General features: G+C 40.3%; 2 protein-coding genes and 1 long non-coding RNA gene across 4 annotated transcripts in view; 2 read left to right on the forward strand and 1 right to left on the reverse strand.

The window, feature by feature from the left end:
- Positions 1-7,609, forward strand: part of LOC6050116 — a 137,325-nt gene extending 129,716 nt beyond the window's left edge. For both annotated transcript variants that reach the window (XM_038260620.1, XM_038260626.1), the window contains 3 exons: positions 2,910-3,029; positions 3,183-3,258; positions 3,667-7,609. In XM_038260620.1, the coding sequence (XP_038116548.1) occupies positions 2,910-3,029; positions 3,183-3,258; positions 3,667-7,361 (3,891 nt within the window). In that variant the 3' untranslated portion in view covers positions 7,362-7,609. The remainder of the gene's footprint in view (positions 1-2,909; positions 3,030-3,182; positions 3,259-3,666) is intronic.
- LOC119768890 (smoothelin-like protein 1) lies at positions 7,406-17,139 on the forward strand. Its single transcript, XM_038260662.1, has 6 exons — positions 7,406-7,929; positions 8,439-8,510; positions 11,642-11,741; positions 12,445-12,589; positions 15,651-15,802; positions 16,002-17,139. The coding sequence occupies exons 1-6, from the start codon at positions 7,725-7,727 to the stop codon at positions 16,123-16,125; spliced, it is 798 nt and encodes a 265-aa protein (XP_038116590.1). The 5' UTR covers positions 7,406-7,724; the 3' UTR covers positions 16,126-17,139.
- Positions 17,140-20,001: 2,862 nt separating this feature from the next.
- Positions 20,002-20,495, reverse strand: LOC119765440. The gene is made up of 2 exons (XR_005276727.1): positions 20,401-20,495; positions 20,002-20,338 (listed from the first exon to the last, which is right to left on the reverse strand). It is a non-coding gene; the product is annotated as an uncharacterized LOC119765440 (long non-coding RNA).
- Positions 20,496-21,438: the final 943 nt, after the last annotated feature.

Below are 21,438 nucleotides of genomic sequence, written 5' to 3' on the forward strand. Positions count from 1 at the left end.
CCGCCTGAAGGTCATTTTGAGCAACATTTGTTTTACGAAAAACTTTAATTCTCTTGTTTATATTTTTCTTGTTTCATGTCTAATAATTTCATTTGCATTTATCTTACTTAGTGTATGTTTGATTCTGATATTACTTGCTCCTATCATTACCTTTTGCCTCTCTAATTTTTTCATCTTTTCACAGTCACTTTTTCAATGTTTTGCTTGTTTTTAACATTTTCTACTATAGAACGATACCATTATCATTTAAATTGTGAAAAAAAATCCTAAGAGGCAAAAAGGCACTACAAAAATTACTGCATAATTATTTTACACAATATAGAGGAAATGTTAGTAAGAAACACAGCCAAAGTTGCCCCCGATTTTATTTTTTTTTTGAAACATTGGCAAAGTCTCATAAAACAAGTCACACTTCCAACCGAAAATTTTTCTTAAATTTCAAAAGTTCTTCTTACAATGCTTTTCAAAGATCAAAAATTGGTTAAAAAAATGATGTTTGGCGAATTTTTAGATAAAAGCCCGTCTAAAGGCGGAGTTGGGTTGTAGAGGGTTAAGGCCGTTTCAAATATTTTTCAGAGTATACCTATTTTTATTTAGAAAATATGATATTTTATGTAAATTTTAATATTTTGCACTCAAATTCCAAGAAATATACAGAAATATACTGGCAGCTTTAATTTTTGTAATGCATTTTCGGGTGTTCTCGGATGTACTACAATTATTAATAATGACAAGAAAAGTGCTTGGGGAGTATAATCCAATCACAAGACTTTCCAGCATGCTTTTATCGGACTGGCTGCATCTCGATGCCTCTGTGCTCTCTTGTTCTTAGCTTGCTGGTTTTCCTATCTAGTTAGCATAAGAGAGCACAGAGGCATCGATCTGTGTCAGATTAGATTAGATTAAGGTGACAAGAAACGTTGAAAATTATGGAAAATCTTAAGATCTTAGGTTAAAATAAGTAACTGTGACAATTTTGAACCAGATCGGTTAAGCGTTGAAGTTTGTATGAAGAAAATTCGCAAAAATGTATGGGGAAAAGCAAAAATCACAAAATACCTTCAAAAGGTGACGTTCACTGTTTGTTTGAAATCTTATATCAAATTTTGTGACAAACAAGAAGACCTCAAACGATCCGAGTTAACCCTGACGAGTAACTTATTTTTACCTAAAGAACCGGGTTCCTCTGATGTCGATTTTTAAAATTTGAGTATTCTCTCAACAATTTTATTTCCTAAAAATTTTAGTAACTTTAAAAAATATTTTGTTATTTTTATTATTATTTTTTAAATTTTGATTATCGAGCTTTATTATGACCCCTAAATCACTCTAAATTTAATTAGAATTTTTAAATCTGAGATGGCGGACAAAAAAGGCGGTTATGAAATATTGAGAAATGCATTTAGTAATATTTAAGGTCAACATTCAATATAATCGAGCTTGGACTGTATTACGACATCAGCAAAATAACAAATTTCAAACTTAGTTATCAAATTTGATAACCAAAAATTATAACAAAATGCATATAGTTATTTAATGATAATGAATATTTTCAAAAATCAGCCACCGCCATATTGGACGCCATCTTGCTTTACATGTTCCTAGATTGCTTTGAAGCATTTTTGGGGTAAAATTTTTTAGTACCTAACCCACAAAAAATGGTGCCAATTAATCAAACGAAACCGGTTCGACGACAACAAATGACGTTCTAGGCACGCGACTTGTTCTACTGCGCCTTCCACATTTCACACAATAATGACGACGATGATGATGATGCTACTTTCCTTTAGCGTATACACATCTCCTTAAATGGACTGTTTTCCCTTTCGCCGAGAGATGAATAATTGCGCCAAATAACTTATTACCACTTTTTTCACCGATCGCCGGGAAAATCCCTGTCCGAGAAATTGGCCCCGACCCAAAATAAGGTCAAACCCCGTTTCCTTAAGGGGAATTTCGGACGACAATTTTTTTGTGACGTTTAAAAAAAAACGATATTCCACGATGTCTGCCGAGGATTGTAAATATTATGGCCTTTTATCTTGTATTTGCGCGGCGGCGTCCGCCGCTTTAAAATAGACCTTCTTTGTACCGCACGGAATATCGCGCAGTTATAATGGTTAATTACGTCGGATGAGTAATTTTGCGAGCGAAAAACATTTTAAATGGTGTTTTCCCGCTCCTTCTTCCACGAAGAAAGACGAGCCGGAAGCGGAACCTTTTGTCTCGAAGCGGTCAAAATTACGCAGTGCACGTTTATTGAAAATGTAAACAAAGTTGAGTTTAAGCAGCGTTTGCTGCATGGGCCAAAACGACAGCTGTCAAAAAACACGCTCAAACAAACCGTACGCAAAGTTGAGTTTAAAGCACGCAACCTTCGGGAACGATCAATCATCGCCTGCTGCTGCCGGAAAAGTCAGCAATCCCATTAGGGGACGCACACACGCGGTGTTGACGAAAAACAACCGCGTGTAAATATTACCTTTTCTTTAACGACCTTGAACGCACCGAACTCGGAGAGCTCTAAACGTTCTAGTCGATCAGCTGACGATCTTTGTACTCTTGCTGTCTTCTCCGAACGATACGTTATGTGACCGAAACGTCGGAAAAGCGGTGGTGCGACGGTTTCTTGCGAAAGCGCGCGGCAATTACTCAGCGCGGGCCCCGATTCTGATTTTTCGAAAATAGATTCCCACCTTTTCGTCGTGTTCGTCGTCGTCTTGGGGGAGATGGTTTCGCTTTTGTTCTGCGCGCGTCCGTCTTATAAATAGGACCCGCACTGCACATTCCGGCGTTGAGCGTTAGCACACACACATCCGCTGCATCGGCGGCAATTTGAAGAATTTCATTCCGAATTAAAAAAGTCGAGACCGGCCTGACTAAATTTGGTTCTCTGTTTGCTCCGACAGGTCTCCAAAGTAACAACCACCCGTACCGTCAAGTCGACCGCATCCAGCAGCAGCAACGCTCCGAAGCCAAGCATCGAGAACCTTGAGCAGATTTGGGACGAAGCCTCGCTGAAGCAGTTGGTAAGTTTGGCTTGTCCAAATTTGGACGCAATTTTGTTTGACAGATGCGTTACCTGATGGTTGATCCGCCTTGATTCAAGCAAGCCATGAGGTAGCGTTAGCATCTGTCAAATGGAGTACGTTTAGCACTGCTAACGCTGGTCACCATTTCAGCTGGACTCATCGACCAACTACGAAGAACGCCGCCGAATCCGCGCCCGTCTCCGACAGATTATGGCCGAGAAAGAAGGTACCGCCCAATAACAAAACCCTCAACGCGACCCCCTATCTTTCTCTCTCTGAAACTCACTAAACGCACTCCAAAGATTTCCGTTCGAAAGGCCTGCGTTTCACGTTACTTTTATCTTGCTCTTTGGTTTAATACCCAACCAATCAACCACCACAGAACAACTCTATCTCAGAACCCCATAAAACGCCCAAATGAGACAGACCAAGCTGCGTCACCACAAACGCCTGACCATACCTCACCAAAACAACAACAAACTGACACGCTCCCATAGAAACCGTAAGCCACGCCCACAAGCGCGAGCAAGTAGGAAGAGGAAGCAAGGTAACGCTGATCGCCGCGACGACAGGCCTTCCAACCCGATCCCGACTCCACTAGACCCCCCGACCAATCCATCCGATTCTCTTCCAGCGTGTGCCGACATCGTAGCCAGCGTAACGGCCGACTTGCAGCGCGAGCGACAACAACAACAGCAACCGCAGAACGACGCTAACGCTAACGCCAGCATTCAGGGTGAGTCGCTGCTGCTGCCACTGCTGCAGGGCATTTTGTTACACAAGAAGAAGCCAGTGGCCCCGGTCGAGGATTCCGGCACCGAGTCCGGCGAAGACCTGCGGCTTCTGGCGGCCGGTTTGCATGACAACATGGAACTGTACCGTGGTATTGGTGTTGGGGCTGCGGCAGCGGCTAACGCTGCCGGGCCAGGTGGTAGTAGTGTAGCGAGAGGGCAGCAGGACGGGGTCGATGGTATTTTGCATGATGTTACAGCGGCACTGCTGCGGTTGCAGCTGTCGCTGCGAGATGGAAAGGACATGAACTTGGACAGCGGGAAGCGGAACGCGCTGCTAACGCTCGCGTGTCGGCTTCAGCTGGGGCTGATGCAGCCGGAGCGGCTGCCCGAGCAGGTCTCTCCCGTCGAAGAGATTGTCGACGGAGTAGAGGACAAGGTTGATTATAGCCAGGCTCGTAGGGGAAGCGCTCGCTTCGCGAAAAGACGGAACCGAAATAATCGCCACACGGTTGGCGTTAGCCGCGAGGAACTCGCTGACGCGAGACGCTTCATCGAGGAAATCGGACGCATGGAGACCATGTCTTCGCACTCGCCTTCGGCGACCCCGGAAAAGTCCAAAACTCCGGAAAAATCCCAACTCCCGTACTCGCTTCAGAAGCAGCAATCGCTGGGAACAGTCCTCTCCAGCGCTCCAGCTCCAGCTCCCACCGCTTCGACGTTCGCCATGAAGCGTCCAAGTCAGTTTATACCAAACGGCCAGGAAGCTAACGCCAAACCAGCCGATCGCAAAGCGAAGCAGAAGCTGTTCCGTCAGTCGCAAAGCTTCGATGCACCAACGAACGGGCACGAACCTGCCGCTGCTTCGCAGCACAAGCCGATCGACGTGAAGCCGAACGATCCGTTCAAGAAGCCGGTGCAAACGGCGGCGCAGCGCGCCCTGGTCAAGAAGTACTCCTTCAACGATGGGTCGACCTCGGAGGAGGAGGAACCGCACAAGACGGCCGAGCAGGTGGTTCTGCAGAAGAATGCACCGAAGGCGGTTGTCAACACGGTTCATAAGATGGTGAGTCGAGAGGTGGTGAAGCAGGAACCTCCGGCGAATCGCCGGCTGGCGAACGCGAGAAGCCGAACTCCAGACGCGCAGGAAGCGCACGTCAACGGTGAGGTCAGCAAACCGCTGAACAAGTACACGAGCAAGAAGCTCCGGATGAAGCGTGCCAACACGATCGATATTCCGAAGAAGCCGCTGGACAACGGAGTTGACAGCGAGGATGATTCGGAGGGCGAGCAGAAGCAGAGCAAGGAGCGACCGCGTGAGGTCAAAGCGAAGACGCCGGTTGCTTCGATCGTGAAGCCGGTTGTCGAGGTGCCGGACTTTAAGCCGAAGACGGAAAATGACAAGAAGTTCATGGCCTTCTTGCAGAAGCAGAATCAGACGCCGAAGGCGATGTGGTCGTCGAATCCGGTGAAGGAGCACGTGGGTGGGAACAACTGGTCCAACAAGTTTGACCATCTGAAGCACAACTTCGAGAAGGCCGAGCAGTCCAACAGGATGGTGGCTCCGTCCAAGAGCGCTCCCAAGTGTTCAGCGATGAACTTTTGGAAGAAGGCAGAGAGCGCTTCGTTTGATGAATCTGTGAGACGGGAGTTCGCCAAACCGCCGAAACCGGTTCAGAAACCGACCCAACCCAAGCTTCCACCGAAGAATGTCGCTTCCGTCCAGCAACCTCCTCAGATCCCGGACAAATCCAAACCCGCTCCGCCACCGGTTGTTGTCCCCAAGCCCAAAACTCCAACCGCCTCCCAATCCAACCCTACCCAGTTCACCCATGCCCCAACTTCTGCATTTAAACCAATCCCGAAGAAACTACCCCCGGTCAACCTGGACTTCAAGCCGGTCCATCCGGAACCGGAGATTGTGAAACCAATCCCGGCCCACGTATCGTGCGGCATCGTCAAGCAGATCGTCGAAGCCGGCTTCAAGGAAACCCCGGACGTCAAGCCGGAACCGATCCCGGTTCAGCTGGGTCTCGTCAAGTCCCTGGCAGCTGCCGGCTACCACGAAACCCCGTACGTCCCACTACCGAAAATCGAGCGAACTCCAACGCACCACGTGCTGAACTACCAAGCCATGCCAGCGGAACCGCTGGACCAACCGGCTCCGGCAGCTCCCTGGATCGGAAAGAAACCGGCCGACACGAGCGGTGGTAACCGGGTCGCGAGCATCGCCTCCACCAAGTTCACCGCCAATCAGTTCGGCATGAACAAAGGATCGCTACCGACTCAGCAACCGCTGACCTACCAGGGATCGCTCAAGTACGCGGAGAAGCCGCTTAGCTTCCAGCTGCCCGAGCGCATCCAAGCGAAGCGACCTTCGCTCCCAGACGTCGGCGACTTCAAGGCCCAGTCCCGGCCGGACATCACGTACACCTTCACGGACTACACCCAGCCCGAGTCGGTATCGACGTTCACGCTGAACCGCAGCGACTCGCTGACCAATCCGGACAACCAACCGCTCGTGCTGACCAGCACCAACTCGGTGTACAGCCCGCAACAGTACAGCGCTCCTGCTCCTCCTCCTCCCCAGCAGATCAACTACTTGACGGTCGCGGACGCCATGAGTTCGGACTCGCCGAGCAACGTCGAAGACGACGACCTGGAGTCGATCGACTCGCAGGAGATGCGCGTCGTGACGCGCGTCATGAAGGCACCGGTTAGCCAGCAGGCCAGCTACTCCAGCAACAAGCCGTCCCACCTTGGTGGTGGCGGTGGTTCCGCGGAGCGCGGATCTGCGATCGCGCAGAACCTGCACAGCTCGCTCAAGCTGATCAAGCAGAAGAGTCCGACGCCGCCGAAGCGGATGATGCCGAACCAGAAGCGCTTCTCGCAGGACTACGGCGAGGTGTACCAACCTCAGTTCAACGTTCCGCGGGTGGAGATCGTGCCGAATACGCCGCAAGCGGCGAAGCCGCAACCTCCGCAGTTCGCCATCTACAACAACGTGCAGCGGTTCCCGGCTTACGAGCCTCCACGGCCAGCTCCGCTGGCACGCACCGACTCCTGGGTACGACTGAACCAGCAGCCTGCGGCTGCTCCTATCAGCTTGGCTCGCGCCAAGTCAAGCCATACGCTGGCGCTTCCAGCGCCGTACAACGGCGGCTACGAACCTCAATACCAGGCTGTCAACGACAAACAGCGCACGATGGAGGCGTACTTCGCCGGTCAGAAGCCCACGTTCAACGCGCTGGCCAAGACCGCCTCGACGCACAACATTCTGCGCGACAAGTCGGGTATGACCCAGAACGCTGTCCGACCCGTGTCGTACGCCATGGGCAACAGCTACAACCCGGCGCAGTTCAACATCATGAACTCGCAACAGCAGGACTACCGGCAGCAACAGCCGATGTACCAGCAGCGCGTTCAGCAACCGGTTCAGCAGACCCAGCAGCAGCAGTACTACCAACCTCCGCTCGGAGGTGGCCTGTCCCGGAGCCGAACCATGCCCCATATCCCCATGAACAACCTCAGTCTTCTGGACGAAGACAACGTCGAGGACGCATTTGAACAGCTGATGAACCAGTCGTTCGCCGTGTAGTCGTATCTGCACGACTCAAGGTCGTCGAGCGCCCACACTGGGAAAATACATTCCATTAGATGTCCGGTAACGAACGATGTTTGGAAGGCTACCCCCGTACTCTGCAAGAGTTGAACCTTCAACGAATGACTGTGAACGTGCTAGTCGTAACGTTAGTTTGTAGATATTAGCGAACCCCCTAGGCTGTGGATAAACCAATTGGGATCGGCCTGCTGGAAGGAACTTCCGAAGAAGACGCGCGCCAACACTTCAAAAACCAAAACAAACAAAAAAACTCGCATGCTGTTTACTATATCTATCTCTGTGGAAGGCTTTGGTTTCCATCTGAATGTTGAAGGCTTACTCGTGTAACACCTCGTGTTGATGGCGACCCGGGACATGAACCGTTGTGTGCGTGTTTTACTAAACGAACCGAATTCCGGAAGCGAGAACACCGCGAAGCTACCTCGAAGCGCGCCCGAACCTGGCCGAAGTCTCTTGATGTGCGCAACCTCTAACAGCAACCTCAACCACGGAAGATTCGCGATCTCAGTCGAAAGAAATGTACTGAAACCGCAACGCGAGCTCAGTGAGTCTCTTTTATATCTCTGGATTTGTGTGTGAGTGTTCCCTAGCGTGTTGCGTGCTCAATGTGTAACGCCGTCGAAACCCGCTTCGCTGATCAAAAACTTGCATGCAAAGCGCAAAAGTTGCATGCAAAGCTCCACCGTTGTACGCGCAAACTGCGCTGCGCTGCGCGCAGCCTCCCTGATGTGTTGTTTTTCTGTCCTAACTGTCATCATCGCTGCGCGACCAACTTCCACAGATTGTTGTCCCGAATCATTCATTGTGTGTTTTGTTGTTGTTTTTATCGTGTCCACAGCTGTGCGAGCTTAGCCATTCGTCTCGTGTTGTAGAAACGTCTCCCGTCGGCTAGTAGTTGTACTAATCTGCAAAGCGTTAGCTTTGTCCAAATATATAGTTACTGACCAAATCCCTTTAGTACCCGAGTGGATCTTTAGACAACCTGCTTCGTGTTTGTTGCAACTCGGAAAGCGCTAATGTGTGTGTGTTTTCTCTTTTTTCCATCTGTTTCAGAAGTGACCACCACCTCGAAAGTGCAGCAGCAGCAGTCCCAGGATGGCGGAGTGGTTACCACCCGGACGACCGGTAAGTTGGGCAAACTAAGACTACAAACATCGGCAAGCTTCTAGGTGATTCAAGGAAGATGGCGGTCAAGCAGCTTACCTTTTATGGCATCCGTCAAAATCAGCTTCCTAGAAGAGTTAGAGAAAGAATAGATTAGAAAAGTTCAAAAGAATTCGCAATACTACAACAATCATTAACCTCTCCAATTGATAAACAAACGACGTTGAATACTTCAAACAACTGTCAAAACAATCGAGGTCAAAAACTTCAGTCAACGATCTGAACACCCCACAATTATGTTTATTTTGCAAGCAACAACATTTTGACTCACTTAGCAAACGCCAAATCAAAACAAACTTGCTGCGGGATCTTCTTCCGGCTCTTCCGGAAAAGATCCGGCAAATATTTGGTATGACTTGACGTTTTCTGAGGTAGTCGAACGAATGAAAACAAATTACATTATGCATCAGTCAATGTTGACGCAACACAGTACGTTCAAACAATTTTAACTCATTATTGATCGTGTTTAGTTTAGCTGTCAAACTACCAAAATTGTGTCAAACTGTCAAAAAGTGAGAGTTTGTTTGTTTGTTTGTCATTGTCTAAAACCTCCTTCACACAACTGTCAAAACAAATTACGTTAAAAAATTCAGGCAACTGTCAACTGTTTGGACATCCCGCAAATTGTTTTGATTTTGCAAGCAATAACATAACCAAACCAGGGTGGCCACTCGAGTCGGGAAATCGCAAAAAAAAAAGACGGGGAAAAAGTTGGGAATTTGTGATTCAATCTATGTCAAATCTATGCCAAAATAATATCAAAGGGCCGTTGTGGGTTTGTAAACAACGACCCTTTTGCATTGTTTTGCTAGAAATAGTCGGAATTTGAATAATTTTGTAACATTTTTGTCAATTTACAATTAATTACATTCAATTCGTTTTAAGCACTTAACAAAAACAAAAGGTTCCTTTTGGGTTCCTTTCAATATTTTAATCCGTTAATTCTGGTTTTGTTATTTGAATTTTTAATCAATTGAAAAGGTTTTCCATTTTGATCGAAACTGTTGATAAATGTTGTTTTCTGTTGTTTATTACTTAAATGACGAAATTGTTTAAAAAAAATATCTGAAATTTCCAAAAATCAGCTGAAAAAAGGATACTTTTTAAATTTAAAGATTGAAATAACGCAACTTCAATTTAAAAAAATAATCTTTTGTGGCTCGCAAGCTCATGTAAGCTTTAAATTTGGCCCGCCATTCAAAAACATTAGACAATCTTGCTTTTAATCTTTTTTATGAGTTTGGGTTAAAACAAATGAAGATTAAGGTTGATTTTAATTGATTGAAAAAACATTACTGTCAAATAAAATCCAAACGTTTGTTTACAAATATGAAGAAAAAAATGTAAAAATGTTGAAAAAGATTCCAGCTGTTTTTTTAATTAGGTCATTACAAATATGTTTAAAGATTTTGTCTTTTCAACAAATTTCGCATCAAAAAAATCAAAATCAAAAAGTAAAACATGAATTCTTATGAAACTGGATTTTATTTCAATAAAATTGAAAACTTAAAATACTGACAAATCTATAAATCAACATGGATTTTCAGAATAAAATATCATAGTACCTGATATAATTTTTTTTTTGCACGTTTCCAGAAAAAAAATCTTTTCAAACCTCAATGTTAGGCAATGTTTAAAATAATTATAAAATCTGAAGTATTTTTGAGTTTTTTTATTGTTTTATTTTTCTCTTATTGTAAAAATTGTACCTCTTCATGCCTCAATTACTTTATTTTGAATTAATTTGTTGTTAATTTTCTATTTTTTGCAAAAAATGACAAAAGCTTGTTTTTTTAAATTTATTCAGAAATCATGTTCGGTTGCCTTTTTTTTGTAAATAGTTTTCGCAACAAATTCATTGTTTTTTTGTGAAAGAATATTAATATATTGCAATATTATATGCTTGGCCCTTTTGAAATGTTAGTCTTGATTTGAAAAAATATAAAAATATTGTTTTCGAAAAGATCGAAAAATTTCGTATCAACAAAGTTCATAAAAGCAAAATATAGAGCATTTTTTCGGCTTTTCAAAAATATTTTTTTCCGAAAGTGTGCAAACATGTGCACTAATTTTAAAAAATGAAAAACTGCGACTATTTTCAAAACAGTTACCTAAAACTGGCTATAACTTGAAAACGGAGCACTTCATAAAAAATTCACTAAAGTACTTTTTGATTGCAAATTCGATTTTACATCGAAAAATGAAGTTGAAAAATTTGTGCGACCAATATTTCGATTTTTTGAAAAAAAAATCAGTATTGATTCAAAAACTCATATAACTCGGTCAAAGATTTTTTGCCCGTTCTGGAAATTTCTGAAAAGTTGGCATTTGATGTCCCCTAGAACATATCAGAAAATAAAAATAGTGTTTTTTTTTTGCAAATCAAGTTTTAGTGACAAAAAGTGAAATTAAAAATCACCAAAAAAAATTTTACCATGTCTCTTTTTTTTCAGTGTAGTTCTTATCCATACTTATAACTTTGCCGAAGCCACCAAACCGATAAAAAAATGTCTTCAAAAGATACAGATTTTTTAATTTTCACATATCATTTTTGTATGGACAGCGGCCAAATTTGTATGAAAAGTTATATGGACAAACCAATGATGCAAAATGGCTTCTTTGGGCATACCGAAGGCACCAAAAAGACGGATAAAAAAAAAACATAAAAATCGAATGACCAAAATCTCAAAGAATTGCTGATGGCCAAAGTTTCATCCAAATCAAAAAAATATATATTTAAAAATCGCGAAAAAAAATCCCAAATTGTAGAGAACTACACAAAATGGGATTTGAGTGGCCACCGTGCCAAACTTTTCGACACCCCTAGCAAACGGCAAGACAGTGCAATCTGATTTGACGTTTGCTGGAGGAGTCTAAAAAAAATGAAAACAGATCACTTCGATCATCACAGATCAATTGATGTTGACGGTTGACGAAACACTTGTACACGCTCAAACAATTTTGAGCCTTTATGAATCGGGTTTAGCTTAGCTGTCAAACTGCCAAGATTGTTTATTTTGAGGTTGCCTGAAAAATTGTTTTTTTTTGCATTTTGAGGTTCTAACTGACGTTTCTTTCTCTCTTTTTTCCAGTAACCACGAAAACGGTCGGCACCGCGAAACCCATGTCCGCGATGGCCAAGTTCCGACAGCTCGACAAGCAGAACTCCGTCACATCGCAATCACCCCCAAAGTACGTATCGAGCGCGAGCATCGCGCTGCGAATCTTACGCAACTAATCAAACGGGCTTTATTTAAAAAAAAAAAAAACATTTTATCATCATTTATCAGTAGCTTGATCTCGCATCGACTTAGTCCAACCTCTAGAGGTAGAGAGCATTCGAGTAATATTCATCGTCCATAACTAATACAAGTACAAGTTGAAGTAATCCGTAAAAGTTCATTAAAACTTAGCGTTTGAAGCATTTTGTGGTCGGTAGAAAACAAGCAGTACAGCCAAGTAACTAACAAAAGTAACATGAACCTCATCCCGTAATCCGCGGTGTAGAAGACCCGACTGTAGCTGTAGAGGAACCAACCAACTTTCCAACCCGTGACGGACGACCTAACCCATTCCCCACCTCCCTTTTCGAAACCTTGCCGTTATTCGTTCTCCCAAGGCAGATCACACCCATTACAGTGTTGCCATCTTCCGGAAAGGCTTGTCAGACTGCCCCCAGAAATCCGACCCTGTCCTCGTGAAAAACAAAAAAGTTTATTACAAAACTCATCGTCTTCTCTCTCTTTCTCTCTGTGTCCCTTTCTTCTTTCTTCTCTTCCCATCTTTCTGTGTTTTTTTTTCCAACAAAAAAAAACCCTTTGCAAATGTTTACCAAAACAAACCGAATTTTCTAAATCTCAAAAACGTAAACAAACCGTGCTGTCGCGTCGAGCAGCTCCCCTAAAACGCCATCGACTCCAGCAACGCCCGGCGGCGGCGGCGCCATGTTTACCTTCACTGACCCGTCACTGAACCGCCGCGCCGCGACCGCAAAGGACCAATTACTGCAGTGGTGCCAGAGGAAGACAAATGGATACGAGGTACACACACACACGCAAATTTGATAGGTGTCAACTCTGCCGCCAAACACACACTGCGCTCTTTTGTTTTGATGCAGTTTGAAAAAAGTTGCGGTTTAGATTTGAAGTGTCGTGCCCCTCGGTTGGCTGGAAGTGTCAAACTGACAACGACCGAGGGGTACAACAGTTTAAATTTATCTGCACCGTAATTTTTTTGGACTGTGAAGTTTCTAAAATGGCAAATCTGTTCTTTTTTTCATTCTGGTTTTGTTTTTCGCTGTCATAACCTTTACAAATTTGGCAACTGGCGCGACACATTGCCCGGTGTTGCCAGCGATTTGTCACTCTCGCTCTGCCTCCTACTTCTACACTAAACTTGCGCGTCACGTTTTGTTAAAATCCCACAAGCAACATGGAGAAACGGATGCGTCCTAACCTCAATCTGTCGTGTGTCACATTTCGTTGTCGTTCGCTGTAAATATTTACAATTTCCCTTCTTTTGGCTGTCAAAACCATACACACACACACACGTCGTCACACCAAACAGACTGGCACAGACGTTCCAAATCGCTCAGCTAACCTTACTTTTGCTTACTGCATGCTCGAAATTGTTCTTTTGCACGTAATACAAATATAGGCGTAATTTTAAGACAATTTTTCTGATGTATCCAAATGATATCAAGGTGGTATTACTCTGCGAGAAAGCTTCCGTGTTTGTCAAACATCACAGAAAATGTGACCAACCAAATTATGCTTTCGACCTTCCTCTTAGTATATATATATATTTTTTTGATAATATGGTAAGTTTCAAAATATAAATACAAAAAAAAATTGAAAAATACCGTATTTTTTTAACGTACTCAAATTGTTATAATCTGCAATATGGGTATCAAACAATTCGAAATTTTCACAAAATATTGATTTTTTCGAAAACACACAAATTTTTATAATTCGCAACATTGGTATCAAACGATTCGAAAATTTGCATGTATTTTAACTGTTTTAGATTTTTTATGAAATGCTTAAATTTTCACAAAATACCGTAGTTTCACGAAAATATTCAATTTTTTATGATTCGCAGTATGGTTATCAAACGATTCGAAATTATGCATGTATTTTAACTGTTTTAGAGTTTTTTGAATGAAAAAGCAGATAAAAAATTTCGCTTCGTTTGATACCCATATTGCAAATCATAAAAATTTGAATACTTTCAAAACAAATACGGTATTTTGTGAAAATTTGAGTATTTTATTCAAAAAACTCTAAAACAGTTTAAAAAATCATGCAAAATTCAAATCGTTTGATACTCATATTGAGAATTATAAAAATTTAAGTATTTTCGAGAAAATACGGTATTTTGTGAAAATTTGAGTATGTCATTCAAAAAACTTTAAAACAGTGAAAATGCATGCGAAATTTTGAATCGTTTGATATATTATTAATTTTGAAAATTTTAGTATTTTCGAGAAAATACGGTATTTTGTGAAAATTTAAGTATTTTATTTAAAAAACTCTAAAACAGTTAAAATACATGCGAAATTTGGAATCGTTTGATACCCATATTGCGAATTATAAAAATTTGAGTATTTTCGAGAAAATACGGTAATTTGTGAAAATTTTAATATTTCATTGAAAAACTCTAAAACAATGAAAATGCATGCAAAATTTTGAATCGTTTGATACCCATATTGCGAAATATACAAATTTGAGTATTTTCGAGAAAATACGGTATTTTGTGAAAATTTATGTATTTCATTTAAAAAACTCTAAAACAGTTAAAATACATGCGAAATTTTGAATCGTTTGATATCCATATCGCGAATTATAAAAATTTGAGTATTTTCGAGAAAATATGGTAATTTGTGAAAATTTGAATATTTAATTGAAAAACTCTAAAACAGTGAAAATGGATGCAAAATTTTCGAATCGTTTGATACCCATATTGCGAATTATACAAATTTGAGTATTTTCGAAAAAATACGGTATTTTGTGAAAATTTAAGTATTTTATTTAAAAAACTCTAAAACAGTTAAAATACATGCGAAATTTTGAATCGTTTGATACCCATATTGCGAATTATACAAATTTGAGTATTATCGAGAAAATACTGTATTTTGTGAAAATTTGAATCTTTCATTGAAAAACTCTAAAACAGTATAAAATGCATGCAAAAATTTTAATCGCAAATTTTAAAAATTTTAGTATTTTCAAGAAAATACGGTATTTTGTGAAAATTTTAGCATTTCATTCAAAAAAAACTCTCAAACAGTTAAAATACATGGAAAATTTCGAATCGTTTGATACCCATACTGTGAATTATAAAAAAAAAGTTTTTTTCGAGATAATACGGTATTTTATGAAAATGTAAGCATTTCATTCAAAAAACGATAACCATTATCATTATCGTTATACGATAATATTATCGACGATAATTTTATCGATTAACAACCTTGACAGTTTACAACTGATTTTGACGTTTTAGTTCGAATCGAGGTTCGAATTGACACTATTTTTCTGAGTCAAAAAATATCAAAAAATCGCTTCTTGTACTGGTCAATTCCGGGAAAACAATAAATTTGACGTTTGCTGGGGGTGAAGAAAAGTGAGGTTCATCGTTTGTTTGCAAGTATCTTCCGTTAAAAAAAATTACCAAAATCATGACAAAACAATATAAATGGACCAATTTGAGTTTGTACACAAGCAGCGTATTTTTTGTGTAAACATTGACTGGCGAGAGTGAGAGACACTGTTTGTTTACAAATAAAACTTTAACCCACTTACGTGGATTTGCTTGAAAAAAGGGTTAATTAAGAATCCAGTGTTGCCAGTACTACTGTAAATAAGCTTCTTTTTTTATTCTAACCATATTGTACTAACTCAAATTTTATGGTTTTGGTTTTATAGCAAAGTAAATTTTGTAGCTACTTGTATTATAGCAACTTTGTAACGACACGCATAAAACACACACATACACAAATTCAGCGCATTTGCACAAGTGGTGGTGCCTACAGAGAATTATTTTCCATTATTTTAAATTTTTAAAATGTATATCAAATTAACACTCCCTCAATTTCCTCCACAGCACGTTAAAATAGAGAACTTTTCCACCAGCTGGTCAGATGGAATGGCATTTTGTGCGCTGATTCATCATTTCCTTCCAGAAGCTTTTGATTTTACCAAATTAACACCGCAACAACGACGTCATAACTTCACACTCGCCTTCCGAGTGGCTGAGTAAGTATTTTTTTCAATTTGCATGCTGATTTGAAATCACTCAGTTTTTGTCAAAATTAAATAACTCAATTTTGAGTAATGGTTCAGATTTTAACGAAAATTAAGTGATTTGAAATTAGAGTGTAGCTGTCAAACTGCCGCCTTAATGGCGGCGGCGACGCGCGTGATTGCTATAAAATCTTTTTGTTTTGTTTTTCAGTGAAAAAGCCGGGATCGCGCCACTGTTGGATGTTGAAGATATGGTTGTAATGCGAAAGCCTGATTGGAAATGTGTATTTACATATGTACAATCAATTTATCGACGTTTCAAAAATGAGCTCTAGTAATTGCAAGAGAGTGCCACCCTTTTTATGGATTAGAAAACACGACAAACTCTTTATAGCAGATTTCAGCGTAGTTTTGAGCCAAAAAAAAAACAAACAAACAATCGAAAAAGAACAAACCTCTCTGCAGTGGTAGTCCCTCATGTTGTTACTATGTTAATTTGAGAAAATTATTTATTCAATAACCGCCGCCCCCTCCAAAACTTTAATGTGAAAACCGTTTTTATTTATTTGTTTTTAATGTTATTATTATTGCTATATTTCCTGTCCCTCCCTTTTTTTAAACTTACATGTTAGTATTTTCGCTTTTGACTGTTAATATTTCGCATTACTGGATGGTTAGTTTAGTAGCGGTAGTAGTAGTAGTAGAACGAGTTAAGAGCACGCACAAAGCCACACGACGAAAGAAGAAGCTGCACCACAGTGAAGATTCCATCTGACTACCCCCCGACGAATAGCAAACAGAAAAAAAAAACACGGAAGAAGCTGCCTCTTAGGGAAGTTTTGCACGAAAAAACGCACCAGCCTAGAGCGAGAGAGAGAGATAGAGAGAGAAAGCGAGACGAAAAGATTGTGATTGTAATCGTTACTAAGTTATTAATTACACAAATCAAGAACACACATTTCAGCTAAGCGCAAACGCAAACTATTCAACAACAAAAAAAAACATAGAAACTAAAATAATTCACACAATATCTAGTGGTTTGTTCCCTCTGTTTCGGAGACATTTGCTTTTGTTCGCCAACCTTTACTTATTTTTTCATTGAGCTAGAGAAAATACTAGAGTTTTAGGTTACTGAGAGCTGAAATTGAAGAGAAAAACATCAAAACAACGTAATTTTACATAGAATCGTACGGAAAACGGAATTGGGCAGCGAAAACGGAGAAAAAGGAAGAATGAGCAGAGTACGGAGTTACTTTTATTTTCTTCTAACACACACATAAACAATAACACAATTTTTATGACGGTGTAGGTGAGATATCCTAACCTTTGCTTTTTTCCTTTTTAAAACACAAACAAAATTAGCAAAATCGCAGACGCAAAATTTAAAAAAAAACGTGGTATTGTAATAGTTAGAAAGTTTTGTTATATATATTTTGAGAAGTAAAAAAAAACAGATGAAAAAAAAATCTAGTGATAACACAACAAAAAAAAACTTGCAAAACCTAATTACCAATGAACAGAAGAGATATGTAAAGCACTCACACAAAAACATGGAAAAGCCACACAAGCACAGAAAACCCCTAATGTTAACACACACACACACACACACTCGTATGCATATAAATATTTACCTGTAGCCCGTAAGCAAAAACACCCCCTATCACTAAGATTAACACGAATCCTTCCCAAAAATCGTGGAGGAAGCGCGCAGCTTTTTACTGAAACAAACTCATTTTTGCAATACTTTTTTTTCAAACACTCTTTTTTTTCTGCCACACCATTTGTGGGCAAGGCTGCTGCACAACATTATGCGAAAAACGAAGCAAACGCTTTTATTATGTAAATTTGAAAAAGATAATAAAAATATAATAAAAATAATGAAGCTTGTTTTTGTGGTCCGAACAATCCCTGATTCTTGTGTAAACGCACATTCAAAATCAATCAATTTTCGTCAAAACCGAACCTACTCACAAAAAGAGTCCCCTAAATTGTCAGATTTGTGTAGATTTCACTCAGATCTGGGTGAATTTCACTCAATTTTCGTTGAATTCTGAGTGAAATTTACTCAAAACTGACAGTTTAATAATTTCTGAGCAGGTTCGGCTTTGTCGAAAATTTAAGGATTTTGGACATCAAATCACTCAGTTTTCGTCAAAACCGAACTTGAGTAAGTGCACAAAAACTTAAGGCTTTCTCGTTAAAAATTTACCAACACATTTAAAGTATGTTTACATGGCTGCTGGATGTTTGTTTGCATCAGATTTCCTATCTCTTTCTAGTCAAAGATTTTTGTCAGGCGACTTCCAGCTGTTTTTTTTTTTTTTGACTGACCGCACGATATGTCAGCCAACATGCTTCCCAGGGCAGTGACAGCTCGAGCTTGGTCATTGTTTGCATCAGGACACTGTGACGTAAAGTTTGTCATTTTTGGGTTAAATAGTTCACTGGGCCTAGAAAGCCTTATTTTGGAATGTTGATGATAATGTGTAAAAATGTAAAATTAAACAAAAACTAATGAAAATTGCACCAGTTCCTGACGTAAATTTACATATTTTTTTAACACAACATCTGTCACCATCCAAGTTGTAATTTTACCATCTTTTTTTTCTGTGTTGCGCATAAGTCAGACTTGGGATGAATTTCACTCATTTTATATTGAATTATGAGAAATATTTAAACAACTCTTACATTCATCTTACATTTCTGAGTTTGAATTTGACGAGAACAGAGTAATTTAAAATAAGGGTGTAAAGCATAAAAGGATATAAATAAACACGCACATTTAAAAATCATTCGGTTTTCGTCAATACTGAACCTACTCAGAAATGATTAAATAAGGTAACTGTCGGATTTGAGTGCGTTTTACTCAGAGTTCACTGGGAATTGGGTCCTCAAATTACGCAATTTTTTTAAATAATTGTTCACTACGATAAAGATTAGTTTTCTGAGTAATTGACCCTTTGAACGACCGCCAAGAATTTTAAATGGATTTTAAATCAATTTTGAAAAATTTACTTCGTGGTCCTTCTTGATAGAGAGTTGAGTTGATCCATCGGGAAATCTTGACTTGTCATTTTTTTGTGCATTAAAATGAAAAAAAGTGATCAGAAATAGTTTTAAATCGTGTTTTTTACCGTTTTACATAGGGAGCGTTCTTTTATTACGTAACGCAGTTGGGGGGGGGGGGGTCGGAAACCGTGTTACGCTCCATACAATTTTTTAAAAATTAGTATGGAAATTTTGTTACGAGAGGGGGGGGGGGGCTAAAAATCAAAAATTTTGCGTTACGTAATAAAAGAATGCTCCCATAAAAATTGACATTAGGACCCTGGGTGCTGAATAGTGGTTCGCAAAATGGCCTCAATTTTGAACTGTCAAAGTGGAACCAATTTACTGTTCGACAAAAGTATTGTTATCGATCATTAAAAATTGTATTTTTGCAAGAATAAAAATTGTGTGGCTTTTGGAACCTAGAGGTGATGTCAGTTTTGAGAAAGTTTAAGGCGAGATCAGCCAGAGAATTTATCTTCGTCACCCGTAAAAAAGATAAACCACTTCTAACCGATCAAAACTTTAAAACACACAAAATTTTCCAGCAATTTTTTTTTTAAAACTAGGCAAAATAAAACACATACTTTGGATAATAAAACAGCTCATTTGCCAGTAAGAAAAAAGCCATGCTTAAGCTTGAACAGCCTCCTACTTTGTAGATGTAAACAAAGTGGGATCATTCGAAAATCACGTTACGCATTCTCTCTATTCATCACCCAGTTAGGACCCTATTGAGTGAAATCCTCACAGTTACTCACTGGCTCAGTGAGGACCCTCGCTCAATGAACCCAAACGAACACACCTTGAGAGACTTGAAATCTAGAATTTTTTTTAAAGGTCCTACACTCAAAATAATGTTCACCACAATGTTGCATGAAAATATATGTGGTTATTTTCCATATGGATGTTCATGCCAAATCTACGTGAACCTCTAGTGGCTAGGCTGTATGCATTTTCAAATATACCAATACAGTCATACCCCACATCACAAGAATGTCACGTTACGGTTGCAGTAAATTCACGCAAGCTCTGCCTGATTGGAATGCAAATATCATATGATTTTCTAATGACTTTTACAGCGGGGGAGGTTGGGGGTGGGGCATTTTCTTCTTGTTTTTTTTTTTGTTATTGATGATTAATTTTGAATGAAATAATTGAGCAGCAGTTTTAAACTTTTATTTTCGCTGTTTTTATTCACTTATACACAATCACACTAGCACGACAATCTCAATAACACAACAACACTCTACACAATACACTCGTTTTACATGTCTGGAAATTCAGGACGCACCCATGGTTCCGGCGTATCGTTTGCTGCTCGCGGGGTGTCTTAACCTGTTGTCGTACAGGACCGATGCCTTCGTCGCCTACTCCTCTGCATCGTTGGCTCCCTGGTAACCTTGGTGACCTGGACCTTTTTGGCTTCGCCCGCATCCTGCTCCAGGTTACGGTTGGCCGGCTCCGATGGTTGCGCGCTGGAACTACTGATTCAGTGGCCTAGAAAAAATGCACATAAAATTAATCAAATTTTTTGACAAAATGATGAAACAAATACTTACTATTTTACGCAAATATTTTACTCCGAAAAAAAATACCGCAAGCAGATTCGGGAAACGAGAAAAAAAACGAAACGATGTTCATTTGATGAGAATCAGCAGCAAACTGACCGGCTGGAGACTTGCACGCCCAGCTAGAAATTTTCAGACAGGAATTTCATGCACCATCCCAACTATACCAACTTACACTAACAATTTCACCACAATGTTGCATGAAAAGGTGTATGGATTTTTTCCATACCAGTTTCCATGCGGGTGTTGCATGATTATCATGCAAACCAACAAGCAGCTGACAGCAAGCCACGCCTCCAAATTTTCAGGCATGAATTTCACGTGACATTTAGTTGTATGAGTGTATGCTGCGTGAAAATCAAGAAGAGTTGACATGAATGTATGGCGATTGTTGCATGACTCATGTAAAACATTGTTTCGGGACAAAAATTGGCTGCCACAGGAATTTTCATGCAACATTGTAGTGAACATTATTTTGAGTGTATAAACATATGAAACACAATAGCTTATCCAGGTTTTTAAGCGAATATGGCGTTCGAATGGCGAACATCCGTAATGTCAAAATCGTGCAGAAGCACCAACATTAGAAAACAAATGTGGCTGTCATGCCATGGCACACTTTTTTCGGAATATTGGTACCACTGCATGATTTTGACATTTCGGACGTCCACCATTCAAACGCCATCTTCGCATTAAAACCTGGATAGGACCTTAACAAAAACTCCCTCTCAAATATGGTACACTCAAATTCAAAATCATTCAGTTTTAGTAAAATCACGCAGAAAAATAAGGCAAATTTTAATAAACAAAACGTTTTGAAAAACAAGATTTTCATTGAATCAACGCTAAACGTCAAAGCACCTTTTTTCATAACAGCAAATAACTCTTGCGGAAATGAGAAGAAACAAGTTTGATTCAACGCAAAATATTGTTGATTATGTTCAACAAAAATTTGATGAGTCAAACCTCGTACTGGCTGATCGTACAACATATTTTTCTGCGTGATACAAACTTACTGAGGACTAAGTA

Source organism: Culex quinquefasciatus, chromosome 1 (genome assembly GCF_015732765.1).
Source record: "Culex quinquefasciatus strain JHB chromosome 1, VPISU_Cqui_1.0_pri_paternal, whole genome shotgun sequence".
Taxonomy (NCBI): Eukaryota; Metazoa; Arthropoda; class Insecta; order Diptera; family Culicidae; genus Culex; species Culex quinquefasciatus.